Source organism: Gigantopelta aegis, chromosome 6 (genome assembly GCF_016097555.1).
Source record: "Gigantopelta aegis isolate Gae_Host chromosome 6, Gae_host_genome, whole genome shotgun sequence".
NCBI classification, from domain to species: Eukaryota; Metazoa; Mollusca; class Gastropoda; order Neomphalida; family Peltospiridae; genus Gigantopelta; species Gigantopelta aegis.
In genome coordinates, this window is record NC_054704.1 from 101,121,145 (window position 1) to 101,139,808 (window position 18,664).

An 18,664-nucleotide genomic window follows, 5' to 3' on the forward strand; every position below is an offset into this window, starting at 1 on the left:
ATTTGATTTTAATTAATCTAAAATAAGGTATTTGTTAGTGTAGATAAGACTATGCATATAAACTACCATATTTAAATTAAACGTAAGATATCTGTGTTATTAATGTACATCATGCTTTTTGATACATCTAGCATCTGATGAATAGTCCTCTGCATCTAATCTGTTTATAATTAATTCATATGTACATGTATTTGGAGTCAGTTTTGTGTTTCTAATTTCCAATCTTCCAGCATTTTCCCCGAAGATCCTACCACCGGTTCCTGACAGTGATCATTCACATACAGGAAGTGTTTGTGACAGTTTCCCGGGACAATTACAAATACGGTCTGCTTGAACAGGTTCGATATTCTACTTTAAGATCAAATTGTACAGTGTAAAATGGTGTGAGCAGGTCGATTCCTCATATACAGTTATACATCATGAATACCTCTTTAATATAATATAGTAGGGATAGTAAAACAAATAAGGTAACAAATAACTAAGCAACTTTGCTGAGAGAATAGAAAAAAGGAACAAAATGCATAGGATTGGATTATTTGAACAAAAAAAAGAGGATATTTTAAGTACTTTCTGCACATGGTCATACAAGGAAAAGGTTTTATACTTATACTTATAAAATAGTTAACTGGAAGTGGAGAATGTCTGTTCATAAATTCACTGCTAAAAATCAATTCTGACTGGCCAAGTCCAAAAGGATAATTTTATTTTATTTAATTTTCCAGGCGTGGACTGCCGTGCAGCTGTTTAAAGACCACTACGCCTACACAACGACATTCCAGCTGCCACTGTTCTTGGGAGCTCCAACTCCACAAATGCTCAAACAATTGGCCAGAGAGCCAACAAGGGAATGGATGGAGCGCAACATTCGCAGCAATCTTGTCAGTAATACTTTACATACTTTTTAACACATTTAATACTGGTATCAGCACAGTTAGTCAATGAAATTTACAAAAATTCACAGTAATTTTGTGTAAGTAATTTTTAACATAGAATCTTGTATTTCAGACATTACAACATAAATTGAGTACCATTAGTAAATGAATTCATGCAAAGTTATAATTCTAGTAAGTTACATTTCAAGTAATTTGAACTTAAAACATTTGTTTATGTTATTTTGTTTTAAATTTTTAATGGTATAAACACACATTATTATCATCAGTCATTAATTTATGAAAAGCTACCATAACTTTGTTAAGTAATTTTTAAATAGAACCTCGTTTTTCAGGTTTCAAATGTTACAACAGGCATTAATACTGTCGGTCAGTGAATTTATAAACATTTACACCAAGTTTGTTGAAATTAATCAGAGCCTTGTTTTTCAGCTTTCATTTGTTACAGTTAACACATTTACTACAGCATCAGTGCTGTTAATTAATGAATTTATGAAAATTTACAATAGGTTTGTTCAAGTAGCATAGAATCTTATCTTTCAACTGTCAGGTGTTACAACACAACCTAGTAGCATTAGTAAATTAATTCATGAAAAGTTACAATTATAGTAATTTACAGTTAAAGTAAAAACGTTTTTTAACTTTCAAGTGTGTTAACACACATTAGTACAGTCAGTCAATGAATTTATACAGCAATTGTTTTTTCAATTTTAATATAGAACCTTATTTTCAGCTTTCAAGATTTTCATTTTACCCTATATTTCATATTTTATGTTCTTGTCATTTGAAGGTTTATCAATGGCCTTTGTTTTTACTTCCAGCTAAATATTTGGATAATAAACTTCCAAATTAATTACCAATTTTTTGGAAGTCATTGTTGTAGTTTTTGCAATTAAAAAACAGAAAACTGATAATCATGTTAAGGACAAATTTTAACAATTTGAGTACTTAGGAGCCAGGATGTATATTTTCTCTACTTTGTAGTGTTTCAAATGAACATACACTATTTCTCCTAGATTAAACTCATTGAAGGGGGCTCCATCTTTGTACGGATCTGTGATGCCAGACGTGATGATGAGTTGGTCTTAGATGTCCCAAGCAACAAACTGGTAAGTTTACAATAACTAGTGAAACTGTTGACTTGGAAGTAAGAAACAAGTATATATACTACAAGCTAGAAATGTTTGATAATAATTGGTGAAAAAAGCACACCTAAAAAACATGTATTTTCATTAAACATTGCCATTAACATTTAAATGATGCATCATCCAGGCATGCTTTTAAGTTTGTATACAAACTGGAATGTTGTTAGTTTCAGACTGATGGTTTTAAACATTACTGGGTAGTATAATAAAAATTGCATTTGTATAATATATATAAAAGAATAAAATATACTTGTGTCCAATCCTTTTGTTGTTTGTGCAATAAAATTGTTTTTAATCAAAACCTTTATCCAACTTTAAAATGAGTAAAATTCTCAGTGATTCACTTTCACACTGCAGGCTTTGTAATGAATAATGCATTTGCTAATGATTTTGTTTAAGGTTGAAATCGACACGGACTACATCCCCAAGGGTCTGGAGGACCAGTACAAGCGAGAACGGCCCGGCCGACCGATGGCCACACTCGTACCACAGGGCAAGAACCCTGAACAGTTTGTCGACAGTCTGTCCGTCAAGTTTAAAAGTGTAAGTACATGCACTTAACTGTAAAGAAACCTCTTTTACATAACTGGATTTCATGGAAGGCCATTATTTACCATGAAATTCTTTATTTTCATAGGCTTAAATTTGTGATTTTTAAAAAACACATTTTGTTGGGATACTTAAATGCATTAATCATGAATCTAAAAGGTATGATCATAAATGTTTAATATATGTGTATACCTTATATATTATATAATATGTAATATGTATTATATTTTTGTTGTGTTCTTAAATTCTTTGGGTGTACTAGTCCATGAATACATGAAAATGAGACCATCACAAACAAAAGATATTTCACAGTAGTTTGTTTGGGTGGTTTTCATATTTTTTTATTTTTTTTGCATTTTTTTATATATCTTTTTTATTTTGCATGTTGTCAAATAAATTTGCATCATATTTCTGTTGATCAAGTTTCCACCACAAAAACAAAGCTGTGTGTTTCTATTTTTAAGCTTAATTTTGTGTTTATTTTATTGCAGTTGGTTTACAAGCTGTACGAGGAGGGGAACATGAATAATGATTAAACGACAGCGGCTCACGTATCCAGGAAGCCGAGAGAGATCTTTGAAGGAGACAGATCATCAATATCACAGACCAGTGTGTACTGTTACTGAAAATTGATTCTAAGACGGATATTTAGTCTGGAGAGCAAAGTCTCCAGAATAAAATCACATCCTCAGTGTCAGTTTATCTTAAAAAACAACTCAGGAAAATGAAAACATAATGTACTATGTGTCTTACGTGTGTTCCCAAAACAGTGATCCCAGTGTTTTTTATGATTACTAACTAAAGCCATTTTCAGAACCAAAATTTATATTGTTTATGGCTTAGTTTACCAAAAACAATGATTAATTACCATGATGCTATGTTGTTGTTTTCTCAAGGTTACCAAGCCATTTGATGCAATACCTCATACAGTTTCTAAACAGAAATCTGTATCTTGTATGTCTTACGTGCGTTCCCAAAGACAGTGATTCCTTATGCAGTGGTTTCTTGTGTAATTACTGAGCTATTTATTGCAACAACTCATACATTTTCAGGAGAACACAAACATTGTTCCGTGTCGTGTGTGTTCCTCAACAAAATGGATGCCCGACCATTAAACAATGATTAGAGCTATTAGCTCATCTGAAAATATTGCAACTCGTCATTATAAGTTGAGAAATGTTTTATCATAAACTTGTGATGTGGACGGAGAGAGTCTCAGATGTTCAGTGAGTGTGTTCCTCAATTGACTTGTTTGATGACTTGACTGGTACAAGTAATACAACTTGTGTTTAGCAAGTGATACAGTTAAGAGCTACATGAAAACATGGACCTCTGTGCAGGATGTGTTTTGTGTTGAACTCTTCAGTGTTTTCTCGCAGACTGAATAATTTCTAGATGAAAATTACAACTGAACCCAATTCAGGGTTCGTTGGTGAAATGAAATGCTGATACCTCACCCAGTGCTTTAGGGTTTGTCTAGCATGTTGAAATGTGTATAGATGTTCATATGATTGACCTTGTGATAAAGAGCACTTTTAATTAAGGTATATTAATACACTAATGGTATAATAAACCCACATCCAAAAGAATGACGGTGAAATTCTTTGGAATAGACCGAGGAATGTTGCCTTTTATTGTTGCTGTTTATATTTAACAAATTAATTGAATTAAATATAGTCCTTTTCAATGCTACAAGTTTCAGTATTGAATAATAACCAGAAATGTGTGAATATAATGCACATTTCATTATTTATAGCATTAAATGAATATATATGTTTTAATACATAAAATGCCATATTTAACTTGAAGTGCCATATAGTACAGGATTATGTGTGTACAATCTTCCCAAAGTGATATATGCCTTTTGTACAAACAATATCACACTTTTGATGTTTATTAGCTTTCATTCATGTTAGACTTACATTTTATAAAGGTTTTGTATTGAGAATCGTTATTTTTTTAATAAAAATATATATCCAGTAGAGTTTCTTATGAAGAGTGTAAATTCAGTTAATTTATGTAGCATGTTGTACTTGAATTTACATTGTCCATGTGTAATAGTGATTATGAACTTAAATTTAATGTTTTAATAAAATAATGTCTTTGTGAGGAAAACATTTTGAGTGGTTAGTTTCTGGAAAATGTGTTATTCATTTTTGTTCGTTTTTTAATTTAAAAAATGCAGTTATTTTATAAAGTTGTTTAAAGTTCAGTAACTGATAATTCTCTCCTACATTACCTGATAACATTAATATAACTTAACACATTTAGGCAAGTCTTTGTAGTTAAGATTTATTTAAAAAAATACTTTGACCATATTTTGTACTTACAAACTATGAAATTAATGTAAAGTAGTTGATGATAATAGTTATTACTACTCACTGGATAAAGCAGAAGGGGTTTTTACAGACATTTATTCAAATTTATTTATTATTCAGATTTATGTCGACTAATCTGTATACATTTTATTATTTTACAATTTATGACACATTTTATGTTCAGTTACTTGTCTGGTAGTAATAAAAAATATATTAACATTGGTGTTAGTATTTCTATTGTACAAGAAAATTGTTGAATCATAATAATACCATGCAGAAAAGCACTATTACATGAATTAACTCAGGAACATAATGGTTAAGCTGAATTGGCTTCTCGTAGAAAGTAACAAAGCACCAGTAACAATTTTAATAGTTTTAATAGAAACACTACAAAAACAATTGTCCATCACTTGCATATAACAAGTGTGCTAATCTGTAATGCCAAATGGAGTAATCCACAGTAACTCTTAAGTACCCCAGGGCCAAAAAGAGATGTTTGTTGTATTGCTAGTGCAAATCAAACTTTGGAGCAATTACTTCTTATCTACTGACATGTTGTTCATCTCATCACCAAAAAACGATCCACTGACTGCCTGTGTTTGCATCCCATACTTTGGAAGGTACCTCAAGTCCACTAATATGTCTCTGTAGATTTTCAGTGCTAACTAGCTGATGTCTTCTGGTTCTTGAAATTTAAACTTTGGAAGAGTTCCATCAAATCTACTGACAGGTCTGTTCTGGTTATCACCAAGCTGCACACACATAAGTTGAGACTGAACCAATCGCTACTTCTTCAATTGTTTTTATATCAGACTTTCTGCTTTAAACTCTTCTTCATCAGTTGTTTTTACATCAGACTTTCTGCTGCCAATCTCTTCTTTGTCAGTTGTTTTCACATCAGACTTTCTGCTTGATCTTCTTTAATATGGTACTTGATTCCACAGCAGTTTTTCGTTTTCTCTGAAGAAATAATTCAAATGCACAATACAGTTATTATAAAAACCTTTCACACATACAAAAAAGAAGAAGAGAGAGTTGAATATGCTGACAAGTGAATAAGGAATCGGGAATCAGAACAACAAATTTTATGTGGCATTAAGATGTCAGTTTTGTTTTCATCTCCAGTAAGTATTCCCAGGTAAAGTATTATTTTTATTTTCAAAAAACTTTGATGACATGAACTTCACAAATAAAATGGATTAATGGAAATATATTTGAACCTCACAAGCCAAGCAACTAACATGATTATAAAGAGATTTAAAATTCTATCCATACTTGCAGCTGAAATAGTTTAAGTCTGCTTTAGTGGCATAAAATGTAACGGGTAAAATATGAGGTTATGGTACAAACAAAAAATAATTTCCAAATGAATTTCATATATATTTTAAAGTGCACATATGCAAATTTGATTATTTTGAACTACATAGTTTATAATGTTTTGTGCTTGATCGGTATATGGCTTCTGTTTTTCATGTATTTTCTGTATGTTACTTGACAAGGACCAGGCATGTGTACAAGAATTTATGCAGAGGGCTCTGAAATGTGGCAAGCGAAGTTTCTATGGAGTAAGTCATGCTCTTGTGGAAAATATAGTAAAAGACATTTTTCTTGAGCAGGGGGGTTTCGACCCCTGAAACACTACCCTGTACACAGGTCTGAGAAGCCACAATTTAACTTGAAATTTCTATATTTGCTTACATTTGGAGTTGTTGGTGTGGTGGGAGTCCCCACTACGTCTATTGTTTCTGAAAGCTTTCTCTGACCAGTGGGCGTGTCGGGTGTGGTGTTTATCCCAGACTCCGGCGTAGGACTCATTCGAATACTCGTCTCGAGGTTTGGAGTGGTCGGGGTAGATGGAACGGAGGGTTCAAGGTCGAGAGGAATTTTTATGTCTAATGGTGTAGATGGCGTCTCAGGTTCAATCTGAAAACAAAACAAGAAAATAACAACTGATCTCTTTTTTCTTAAGTTAATGGAGTACCTGACTGTTGTGCCTGTTTAATGGATATATCAGTTTCATTCTGACAACAAATTTAAATACATTTATTAATTCAGAAATGATAAACAACTTATGAGTGGCGGTGTGTAGATATTTCAGTGTGTCAGACGAAACAATACTCATCTAAACAAAGAGCTCTACTAAATGTATTATCGCTCCCTGAATATGTAACTAGAGTTACCCACCTTGATTTGACCTCCAGTGTTAATTTGATGTCTCAAAGTCTGCTGTTCATATTCACATGTTGCTGAAGCCAACTTTAGCTCATATAGTAACACAATATCTTGACGCAGTTCGTTAAAGTTCTGAACTATTTCTTCTGTTGGCATGGGATTATATTCTTCAAAAGAAAAAAGGTATCATTTTCTTAAGAATAAGCAGAATTAGGTTCAGTAAAAAGAACATTAAAATCCACAAACATCAATCTACTCAACTAATATAATTGCAATCAAAAGCAAATTCAGAATTTGAATGTACATCTCAAAACCAATCTTTATTCTATCTTAAAAATTAAAAACATTATTAAAATGAAACCACCACCATTCCTACACGCACCTGCATGTATAAATTATGAAATTCTGAATATTAAATTCATGAGTCATTACCAAAACGTCAATTTTTGCTGGAGTGAATTCGAAAGGATAACAAAAATGTATGTTAAACGTTTTTCTTAGACATTTTGTCCATATAAAAATTGTTTACAACAGAAAATAGTTTATTTAACAGTAATTAACTTCAGTATTTTGAATTCGTCATGGACCACATTTATTACATAAAGATTGAGTAAATGGTACCTATTCCGAGTTCCTCCAGCACTTGTTCAATTGCCTTCAATTTCTTTTGTCCCACTGATGCTGGCAGCTTCATCTACAGAAAAATAACAGGATATAATAAGGAAAGTTTTAAAATAATCCAACTGACAATGTATTAATGTGTGTCCAAGTAATTTAAAATAATCCAACTGACAATGTGTGTCCGAGTAATTTAAAATAATCCAACTGACAATGTATTTATGTGTGTCCGAGTAATTTAAAATAATCCAAACTGACAATGTATTAATGTGTGTCAGAGTAATTTAAAATAATCCAACTGACAATGTATTTATGTGTGTCCGAGTAATTTAAAATAATCCAACTGACAATGTATTTATGTGTGTCCGAGTAATTTAAAATAATCCAACTGACAATGTATTAATGTGTGTCCGAGTAATTTAAAATAATCCAACTGACAATGTATTTATGTGTGTCCGAGTAATTTAAAATAATCCAACTGACAATGTATTTATGTGTGTCCGAGTAATTTAAAATAATCCAACTGACAATGTATTTATGTGTGTCCGAGTAATTTAAAATAATCCAACTGACAATGTATTTATGTGTGTCCGAGTAATTTAAAATAATCCAACTGACAATGTATTTATGTGTGTCCGAGTAATTTAAATTAATCCAACTGACAATGTATTAATGTGTGTCCGAGTAATTTAAAATAATCCAACTGACAATGTATTAATGTGTGTCCGAGTAATTTAAAATAATCCAACTGACAATGTATTTATGTGTGTCCGAGTAATTTAAAATAATCCAACTGACAATGTATTTATGTGTGTCCGAGTAATTTAAAATAATCCAACTGACAATGTATTTATGTGTGTCCAAGTAATTTAAATTAATCCAACTGACAATGTATTAATGTGTGTCCAAGTAATTTAAAATAATCCAACTGACAATGTATTTATGTGTGTCCGAGTAATTTAAAATAATCCAACTGACAATGTATTAATGTGTGTCCGAGTAATTTAAATTAATCCAAATGACAATGTATTTATGTGTGTCCGAGTAATTTAAAATAATCCAACTGACAATGTATTTATGTGTGTCCGAGTAATTTAAAATAAGCCAACTGACAATGTATTTATGTGTGTCCGAGTAATTTAAAATAATCTAACTGGCAATGTATTTATGTGTGTCCGAGTAATTTAAAATAATCCAACTGACAATGTATTTATGTGTGTCCGAGTAATTTAAAATAATCTAACTGACAATGTATTTATGTGTGTCCGAGTAATTTAAATTAATACAAGAATGTCACAGAATTAAATATATTGCGAAACCACAGTTTTGGAACAGATATAACATACACCATACATCATTTCTCATTAGATTTGGATGATTCCTAAGATTTACCTTGTGTAACACAAAATCACAAAATTCCACAGATCCCCTGAGGAATATTTTCATTCCTGCATGTTTAATTAATCACGAGTTCGCTTGAACTGATCAGTCAATAATTAAAAGTTCATTAACTTTCGACACATAAAACATTTTTACCTCTTGACCCCAAAAATATCCAAGGTGTTAATATTTAAAGCTATTAAATAATAAATAATATTGAAATAATTATGTTACTGTTACCAATCATATAAAGAACCATGTTATGACCCCATTGTGCAGTGTGGATCACAATGTATTAATTTCCACAAATCATCAAAGGTAATACAATTATCAGTCTCACTGAAAATGAAATGGCTACTATACCCTCTGACTGCGCAGTGTAACACCAGACTGTTTCAAATCTGCAAACTTTATCCCAGCAGCATCAGGTGTAGACGGCTGTAAAAACAAACATCAACAGAATTACAATACATTTAAACAAGAATTCCACAGATTTAGAATATCTCGCCTACCATAAACATTTTGGTATACTGTGATGAACAACCATAAACTATTCTTGACTGATATAGGACTCATAATTTGTGACAAACTGATCTAAACTCAACATTTTAATGCAAACATTGAGGCTGCTGCCATCACTGTCGGCATCATGGAAAAAGTAATACCGATATCTCGCATTTTCACTCCGTAATGGCAAGACTATCAGTTTATATTGTCATTCAGACAAATGAAGTCAAGATTTTATATTTATAAATTCTATAGAAACAAAACAAATAAAATGTTTTCTGTTTAATTTGTTGCAGGGACAGTTATGCCATATTTGTTTCAAAATCAAACACATAATTACTAATTTAAACTAATTAAAATTAATGTCTTTTGGGAAAATAATAATCCAAAATATTGACTCTATGCAAGTGTGATGGATGCATCCAAAGAAATGAATATTAGACCATTTTGACTTGAATAAATGTGACCCGCTCTGTCGAAACCAGGCACTTGGTGATATTTATCAAAAGAGAGTTTTATATATCATTGGAAAGCTTATTGAATAAGCTTTCCAAAACTGGCTATTTAAAGATACTCAAAAGTTGGAATAAGAGCAAATTTAGTTACTACAGTTACTTTTGGACCATTTAGGTTTATTTTGCTTATGCACGAACACAGCACCTGTAATAAATAGCAATTTTCATCAAAAAAAAGATTGTTTACTCAGTCAGGAGATAAAAATCCTGAAATTCACTTTTTGAGTAGTTTGTCGTGATTTTTTTTCCAATCCTGGGTTGGGGTAAGGGCTAAGTGCAACCAGATTACTTCGTCCTTGTTTACCTATTTCTGATGCCTGCTTAATTAAAATGGCTGAGAAAAACACCCCCTTCCCGCTATTTTTTGGTGCGAGGTACACATTATCATAGGGCAGGGAGTGCGCCCCTGCACCCAAGGCCTTGCTAGTGCATGCAGTCCAAAATGCTTAGCCATGCTAGCCCATGGTGGGTATTTTATTACTTTCATTTAATTTTGGCTTTGCCTTTGCCGTGGCTTTATTATTGGCTAGGTTTGTAGTTTATAACCTATGCTCCTTTCATAGTCTCTGACAAGTCAACACATGTGATACAGGCCAATGTCAGTGATTTGTTTACAAACGTTTGTATAGAAAAGCATTCACCCAGCAATACAGAATTAACTTATGTTGGCCATAAAGGTATATAATAAAAAAATGATTGCTTATCAGTGAAGTAATCTTGGATGAGGTCAAGAATTCCTTTAAGCCCAAATAACTGATCAGAATTTAGCATCCATGCTATATGACCACTATCTTTATCTTGCAAAGACATTTCTTGTCTAAATTATAACAATCGTTCAACTAATAGTGTTCAAACATAGCAAAAAATCTTTGTGCGTGAAAAACTACCTGAATGAGTTGTTGTTCATCATAGCGGAAGTGGATGACGCTGCTGCAGTGCGCATGCAGGATGTAATGTGATGTAATATAGACCAATCAGAGACCTCGAAACAGGTCTGGGTAGCAACTAGATCAGATTGTTACATTCCATAAGCTTTAAAAGATCCCTTTGCATTGGCTGCATGTAATTTATTCTGATGTAAAACACTCATTATTAGAAAATATAGATCATGTGGGATCCTGTGGTATGTAGCTTTTACTACTCGCTGTTGAAAAAACCCACAACTAGCATGGAACTTGGACGAGTTTTGTCTAAAACAAAGGATGATTAGCACAATTCTTTTCAGACACCTCATCAAAACATGCATTAAACAACACTTATCTATTGGTTTTATGCCCTAAAATTTTTAGCTGTTAGAAAATTACATTTAGGCATTTAGATAATAAACCAATTTCCGTTGGGATGACCCATTTTTCACTTATTAAGCCATTGCTTGAATGTTAGCTCAGCGACAAGCGCCTGATTTCGACGGCGTTTCAATGGTGTTGTTCAAAAGATAAATCTTGAAACACCGTGTAAAACAAATAGTATCAGTCAGCAGTTCTTACAGTTTGACATGAGGAATTGCTTTTGCTTGTGTGCTGTCAATCACACGCCGATATCACTCATTCATTTTACTAACAATTTCTGTGAATTTGACAATTACTCTCATACATAATTTCTGGACAGCAGTTTACAAACCATAAGCAATTTAACAGACATAAGTGTGGTATTCTTAATATTAATGATCAACATACTCCACTGACTCTGATTTTCAAACCATAAGCACTCAAACAGACATAAGTGTGATATTCTTAATATTAATGATCCACATACTCCGCTGTCTCTGATTTTCAAACCATAAGCACTCAAACAGACATAAGTGTGATATTCTTAATATTAATGATCCACATACTCCGCTGTCTCTGATTTTCAAACCATAAGCATTGAAACAGACGTAAGTGTGATATTCTTAATATTAATGATCCACATACTCCGCTGTCTCTGATTTTCTGCTGTGGTGTGATCCTCTTCTTCATGTTTCTCCTCTCAGCACGCCGGTTGTCGAAGTTGCTGTCGGCGGCAATGATCAGTTTCTGTAGATCCTGCGTCTTCTTCTCTCGCTCTCGTTTACGCAGCTCGATCTTCTTCAACTCCGTTATCAGATTCTCTTCCTCTTCAACCTTGGAAACACACAGGCATAAACATGTTAGAATACCGTATATTGCCGTGTATTAGCCGACTTTTGAAGTCTAGAAATACTTTCCAAAAGAAGAGAGTCGGCTTATACATGGAGGCAACAAATTGGTTCATAAAATTCCGATCGAAAACACTCCCGACCCCGACTTACAAATTTTGATCAGACCCTTAGAGCCTTTCACAGTTTATGTAACAATAATTTGTGCACAATATAAATAATACACCCCGTCATGCAATATTATGTAGTTTTTTGTTCTTGAATGCATTAATAGTTTGATGAATAATAATAAAAATTACTTGTTTTATTGTCATTTCAATGGTATAAACGTGTTCCGCCATCTTTGTTTGACACCTCTGTCTATATCATTTTGTAAGCTCTTATTTGATTGGATTACACAATTTTGTGTAAACAACAGCCATGGACCACAGAATTGTTTCTGTGTGGAGGGGAAAACAGGGATTAAACACGCCTTAATGAGTTTATTATTTGCTGTCCAGTGAATAATTTAATTACTTATGTGCAATGATATGTTGTTACAGCTTGAATTGTTTATTTTCCTGTTATGATTTATTGGTGCTAAATTATTTTTGCACGGCATGGAAGACGTTAGCATTGCGATGACGATTACCGTGTCTGTAATAATTAAAGGGGAAAAAATACAGTGAAAAAGAAAAGCACAAGTCTATTTGTTGACAGTATTATTGAAACCAATACAATATACAACTGGACAAAAGATGACTTCGGCTTATACACGAGGCCGATGATTTTGTACTTGATATTTAGGGTCAAACTAAGAGGTCGGCTTATACAAGGAGTCGGCTAATACACGGCAATATATGGTAAACACAGCAGAATAAACAAGCATTCTCAAGAGTCTGCAGAAGCAATACATGTCCCCTATCAGGCACAACAAATCTCCATATCTCCTATGCTCAAAGGCCATAACTGTGTGACAAATGGATAAATTGACAGTTAAATTTTATATGTAACAGTACAAACTATATAAAAAATTTCAGCTCATTATCTACAGGCACTGCATAAAAAAAAGTCTGGAAAACTAATTTTCATATCTCCTAAGTTCAAGGGCCATAACTCTGTGACAAATGGATAAATTGCCATGAAAGTTAAACTTGCTATGTAACAGAACATTATAGTGTATACACATTTGAGATTGACATGACAAAAGTATTAAACCATCATTACTTGTTCATGAGTTCTGTCAAACAGCTTCATGAGTTGTGACTTTCTTCTCCGCTCATGTTCTGCATCAAACACTCGGATCTTGGGTTCAATCCCCTGTGGTGCTCTTACCTTTTTAATAAATAAAAAGAAAATATGGAAAATATAACCTAGGAATAAACAATCTTTAAAAAACCACAAAAAAACAATGGAGAACACAGTTAGTAATTGCATATTTTCAGTCTGATTAGCTGTGTTAATACAATAAAATCTATACTGAGAGCTCTTATTTATTACATTACTATCTTGTGACATTCAGTTGTTTTGTTTGTGCAATGGTATTAAATCTTTATACATACCATTGTTTGACAGGAATGGAACATATGTTTAACAGCACCTGAAAACATTTTTAAAATGATGGCTGGTTATACCTGGTTATTTTGACATAACATCTAAAGAATGAGAGAAAAAATGTGCTTATTAAACCTCACCTTGGCTAATATATTGCACACGTTATAGTATCTCTCCTTGAGGTCCTCAATGCTTCGGTCTCTGTATTTTTCTTTGTTCCATCGGTCGTGTATTATGATAAAGCGCAGGTCAAATCGTTTACACAGGTCGAACAGATGATCGGTTTCTTGACGGGGCCAGTTATCATCGTGGAGATGTTGCTGGTATTCCAGGTCAGAGTATGTGGGCACGTCAACACTCTAAAATAGTTTTACAACTTTTATACGCTGCTTGTTACACGTATCACTTGTTACAGTATATCATAAAATTATAAAATTATTTAATTAGGAGATAACCACATGGAGTTTTTAGATTTGCGGGTGTTACTGTCTATTTGAAGTAAAAAAATTAAACATTTGTGGGCATCAAATAGACAATAACACCCGCAAATCTAAAAACTCCATATGGTTATGTCCATTGTAAACTGAATTGTTTTTCTACGGAATTAACTGTATATTTGGTATTTCTTGAAAAAAATACCTGGCTACAGTCTAACTGTCGACCCTTGAATCGTCAACTTCGCCTGTTCCAATTGCTAATGATGTCATTTTCTAATGACGTCATTAGCTTTCCGGGTGTTATTGTCTATTTGATCCCGGAAAAAGAATGTAATTAACCAATCACAATAAAGAACACATTCGCAGTCATTTTACAATGTAAGTTAAAAATAAGTGTTCCAGTGGACAGATAAGATTTCTTTTATCACAATTACAATGCTAAAGTAATGATTTAATTGTTCATTCCCGATTACGACATGTTAGTCACAACTCAAATCTTAAAACGTAATTCTAAGAGACTGGACATAAAATATATAAAATTTATTATCATGGATTCATGTCCTAAGTAGACCGAAATAGAATAGTGGATCAACAAGTAATTGGTCAAAACAAATGAAACATAAGCAGTCCTACTTTAGGAGCAAATTATGACACACTATAAAATATTACCCATACTATAGTTGCTAGTATTCTAAGAAAAGCAATAATATATTCTTACGGTATTCTACTGTTTACAGTATAAACAAAACCTGTTCATACCTTATTGAACCGTGCAAATGGGTAGTCTTTACCTTCGTCGGCCACTCTTCGGTAGTGGTAAAAAATTGCGCCATCCTGTTACAATTAAAACAACAACAATGAAAGAGAATTAAAAGATAGAAATATAAAATGCATATTAATAAGTATTACTAAGTATTACTACGGGTATTTACAATCAAATGCAAAATATAAAATATTATAATTTAGTACATAAATACCTTTCAGGGCTAGCTAAGGCCCTCGCCAAATTCACTCATTTGCAAATTTAAAAAATAATTGGTTAATTTAATTTGCCAAAATAATTTCATCATTTTTGTGAGAAAATAAATAGGTTTTTGCCATTTTTTATATTTTATACATAATTTGGCGAAATGTTCTCAGCTAGAGCTAGCCCAGAATTTATAATTAAAATTCTACAACATGTGAACACATCATTTTTCAAAAATAACTGAAATGCAATCTTTAGAATATTAGTGTTCTTTCTTGTACTAACTCAGAAAGAAAACCAAAAGTAACTTGTGTTTAATGCCAATGACTCATAATCACAGCTTGCATCCATTTGTGAGAGAAAACAGCTTGAAAGACATTAGATCTATACAACACCACATTAAAAGAGAGATAACTGCTAGTTCTAAACAATTTCACAGACAAGCTTACCTTTCTTGCTGGATTTGTGAAAGGCATCCATTTCCAAGGCCGCACTCGACTTGAGCCAATTTTTGCTTTCATCTGTTTGTATCCCTGATTTGTGTCTGAGGGAACAATAGGTGGTGCATCTCTGTCAAAATGGAAGTATTTAATATCAATTTACAACTCCCGTAAACTCAGTAATCTATATATCCCAATAAGATCAACACATCTTTAAACAAAATTGTTCCGTCAAAGTACATAAGTATCTTTTTATTTATGATAAATAGAATTGTAAAACAAATATAATATAATAATTAAAAACAAAAAGGTTTAAATTGTGATCTTACTTGCTATCTGTCCAGAGCAATCCCCACAGCTCTCTATGCATACCTTCTGGCCTTTTGAATGTGAGGTCAACCTTCTTTGGCTTTTTCTGAACAAAATTATAATAAATAAAATAATAATATTAGCAGGAAGAAATTAGTCATTCAGTCACTATCCTTCCTTCTCTATCTCTCTCCCCATCTCTCACTCTCCCATTTCTCATAGACACTCATGTAGAAGCATACATGCACACACACCAATGCATATGTGCACATTTAAGAATGTAAAATGTGTTCCACAGGTAGCATGATCCATAAAATGTATGAAAAATATATTTTACATTAAATTCAAATTATTTTCCCTTTGACACTGCAATCTGGATGACTGCCAGTCATTTCACATTTTACTGCTCATATCCAAGACTATAGATTTCAGTTTAAAATAGACTAGTTTAAAAAAAACAAAAAAACACCTGACATATGGTTGATAAAAAGTAAGCTGGGATGATAATGTGTCAAGTTAAAAAAATACTTCTTAGGATCTTTAACATATGTACCTTTTTACCATCATTCAGGATGGATTCTTTGGTGATACCTTCTTTCTCTGTGCCTGTTTCCAACTCCAAAATCTCTCTCACATCAATGCCTGCTGCCATTTTTATTAGATGACAATACCTGAATAAAACAAAAACTTTAAATGGAACACTGAAGGAAGAAGCAAGACAAAGCAGTAACTTTTTAATTACTGGTAAAGGAGAAAAATGTGTTAGTTTTATTTCATTTATATATATTCATTATTATTTCTGAAATTTTTTTATTACTGACATTTAAAAAAACCATCTTTGTAATTAAATAATATTTTTATTTCATTTCCATTACTTAATTAATAAATGTTATTTTATTAGCTTTATTTTATTTTATTAACTTTAATTTATATCATTTTATTATATTAACTTTAATTTATTTTTACTTTTACGTGTATTTTATTTTATTAACTTTAATTCATTTTTAGTTTTATGGTGTTTTTTGTATTTATTATGGAACAAGAAATGACTTCACCGATCCTTTTCCACATACAAGACTGTTCCGTGTTTTATTTCCCTCCAATAAGGGCAGATAACAATAACCGTGCCTTAAAAAAAAAACCCACACAGACCTGTCAACCTCTAGTCAAGAGAAAGCAGGAGGTGTGTGTTAAAAAAACAGGAGATTTTTTATTTAATACATATTTTTAAAAAACCCACTCTTTTATCCAAAAATGTTAAGAACCTGAACAAGAAATATGAACATTAATTAGTACATTTACGGTATTAGTATTACTTACAGGTTACGTTGCATCATCGTTATTTGTGGTTTGTGAAATCTTATAAATTAATATTCAGTTTTTACTATAATGAGGGACAGTGGTGTGGTACTTATTTAAAATAATCATAACAATGCAATAAACATTTTATTTCCAATAATCATAAGTAAAAGCTCATTACTGACATTGTGTGAAATATACCAGAATTATACCCATTTGCGTGAGTAAGTTTATGTCAAACAACATTTTAATAATTGTACAAAAATAATCCCTTGAAGTATACTCTTGTTACCAACATTTTACTGCACAAACATACAAAACTACCTGATAAAAGTATTGTTTATATAGCTAATTGGTCTTTTTGTAGTCTTGCTTTGACGTGATTTGGACATTGTGTCTATTGATGCATGCAGTCGCTGTCAATTCTGGCACTTTCAGCCATAGTTGCATTATGTAATCTAGTGGGAAGATATTATTAGGACTAAATTCGATAGTTTTATACATGGCAACACTGAATGTAAATACACAGCCATGGTAGCTTGCATTTTTTATGCTAAGAAAATAAGGATTTCCCGGAAGAAAAGTTTATCCCGCGGGAGACTTGATCAAATACCGGGAGTCTCCCTCGGAATCCAGGAGGGTTGACAGGTCTGCCCACACAGTCAGACTTTTTTCCTTTAATTCAAAGTGAAGATCGTTTCAAAGGAAGTATTTCTTGGTCTCCATAAGCTCGAAATAGATCACAATACACGATTAGGGTGGGAAAACATGATGCTAGTCGTTATTTTGACCGTAATTCTGTTCCTAGCAAAACGCTCGCTACAGGCGTAATGTGTTTAACCTTGTTTGTGCTTGCACTTGCATTTGAGGTTAATCTTGATGAACTATGTAATAATATATAGCTAATTTGAATGACGTCACTTTGCATCTTCTTACAATAACCATAAACTGGGTACAGTACATGACGTTTTCGTTTTATATATTTAAGAATGCTGAAAACATTCTAAACCAAAATAATGAAATTGCTATTGAAAATGTTTTGTTTGAACATTAATAATGCACCTGAAAAAAATCTTGTGATTAAAAAATTGTACCTATTACGAAATAGGGATTTCAAGTGAAATTACGGTGAGATATGCTATATTTATTGTGTATAATGCCAAAACTGGGGTGCGAAAAGTGACTGTCGTCGACCTTACGTCTTACTCCTTACTGACTTTAGGTTTAATAAAACGTACGGTTCATCAGTTTATATTTTTAAAAAACACAGTTCATTCTAAAGAATTTACCTCTTAAGAACTTATTTTAGAAAAATCAGGTTTAAGTTTGGGCTGATATAACCTATGATTGATTAAATAGAATTCGAGTAACAAAATGGAAATATTTGTTTCTCCAAGGCAGCCATATTTGAAATGTGTTTACAATATTTAAAATGTATCCGAAACGAAATGCTTATTTTGATAATGAAA

General features: G+C 32.3%; 2 protein-coding genes across 5 annotated transcripts in view; one reads left to right on the forward strand and one right to left on the reverse strand.

The window, feature by feature from the left end:
- LOC121374151 overlaps positions 1 to 5,121 on the forward strand; it is a 75,752-nt gene extending 70,631 nt beyond the window's left edge. For all 4 annotated transcript variants that reach the window (XM_041501119.1, XM_041501116.1, XM_041501117.1 and 1 more), the window contains exons 25-29: positions 231 to 338; positions 723 to 878; positions 1,907 to 1,999; positions 2,435 to 2,578; positions 3,076 to 5,121. In XM_041501119.1, the coding sequence (XP_041357053.1) occupies positions 231 to 338; positions 723 to 878; positions 1,907 to 1,999; positions 2,435 to 2,578; positions 3,076 to 3,120 (546 nt within the window). In that variant the 3' untranslated portion in view covers positions 3,121 to 5,121. The remainder of the gene's footprint in view (positions 1 to 230; positions 339 to 722; positions 879 to 1,906; positions 2,000 to 2,434; positions 2,579 to 3,075) is intronic.
- A 139-nt stretch (positions 5,122 to 5,260) lies between these two features.
- On the reverse strand, positions 5,261 to 18,607 carry LOC121374152 (DNA methyltransferase 1-associated protein 1-like). The gene is made up of 13 exons (XM_041501120.1): positions 18,485 to 18,607; positions 16,450 to 16,567; positions 15,917 to 16,002; positions 15,597 to 15,717; positions 14,940 to 15,014; positions 13,884 to 14,102; positions 13,417 to 13,524; positions 12,008 to 12,196; positions 9,436 to 9,510; positions 7,696 to 7,768; positions 7,087 to 7,241; positions 6,601 to 6,825; positions 5,261 to 5,862 (listed from the first exon to the last, which is right to left on the reverse strand). The coding sequence occupies exons 2-13, from the start codon at positions 16,546 to 16,548 to the stop codon at positions 5,800 to 5,802; spliced, it is 1,488 nt and encodes a 495-aa protein (XP_041357054.1). The 5' UTR covers positions 16,549 to 16,567; positions 18,485 to 18,607; the 3' UTR covers positions 5,261 to 5,799.
- Between the last annotated feature and the right edge of the window lie 57 nt (positions 18,608 to 18,664).

Excerpts from the sequence above, each read along its gene's own strand:
- LOC121374152 (XM_041501120.1), bottom strand. The coding sequence starts at position 16,548 with ATGGCAGCAGGCATTGATGTGAGAGAGATTTTGGAGTTGGAAACAGGC. Across the intron at positions 12,197-13,416 it reads TTGACAGAACTCATGAACAA|GTTGAAGAGGAAGAGAATCT; the intron begins GTAATGATGGTT and ends TGTGTTTCCAAG. Across the intron at positions 7,242-7,695 it reads GCTGGAGGAACTCGGAATAG|AATATAATCCCATGCCAACA; the intron begins GTACCATTTACT and ends TTTCTTTTGAAG.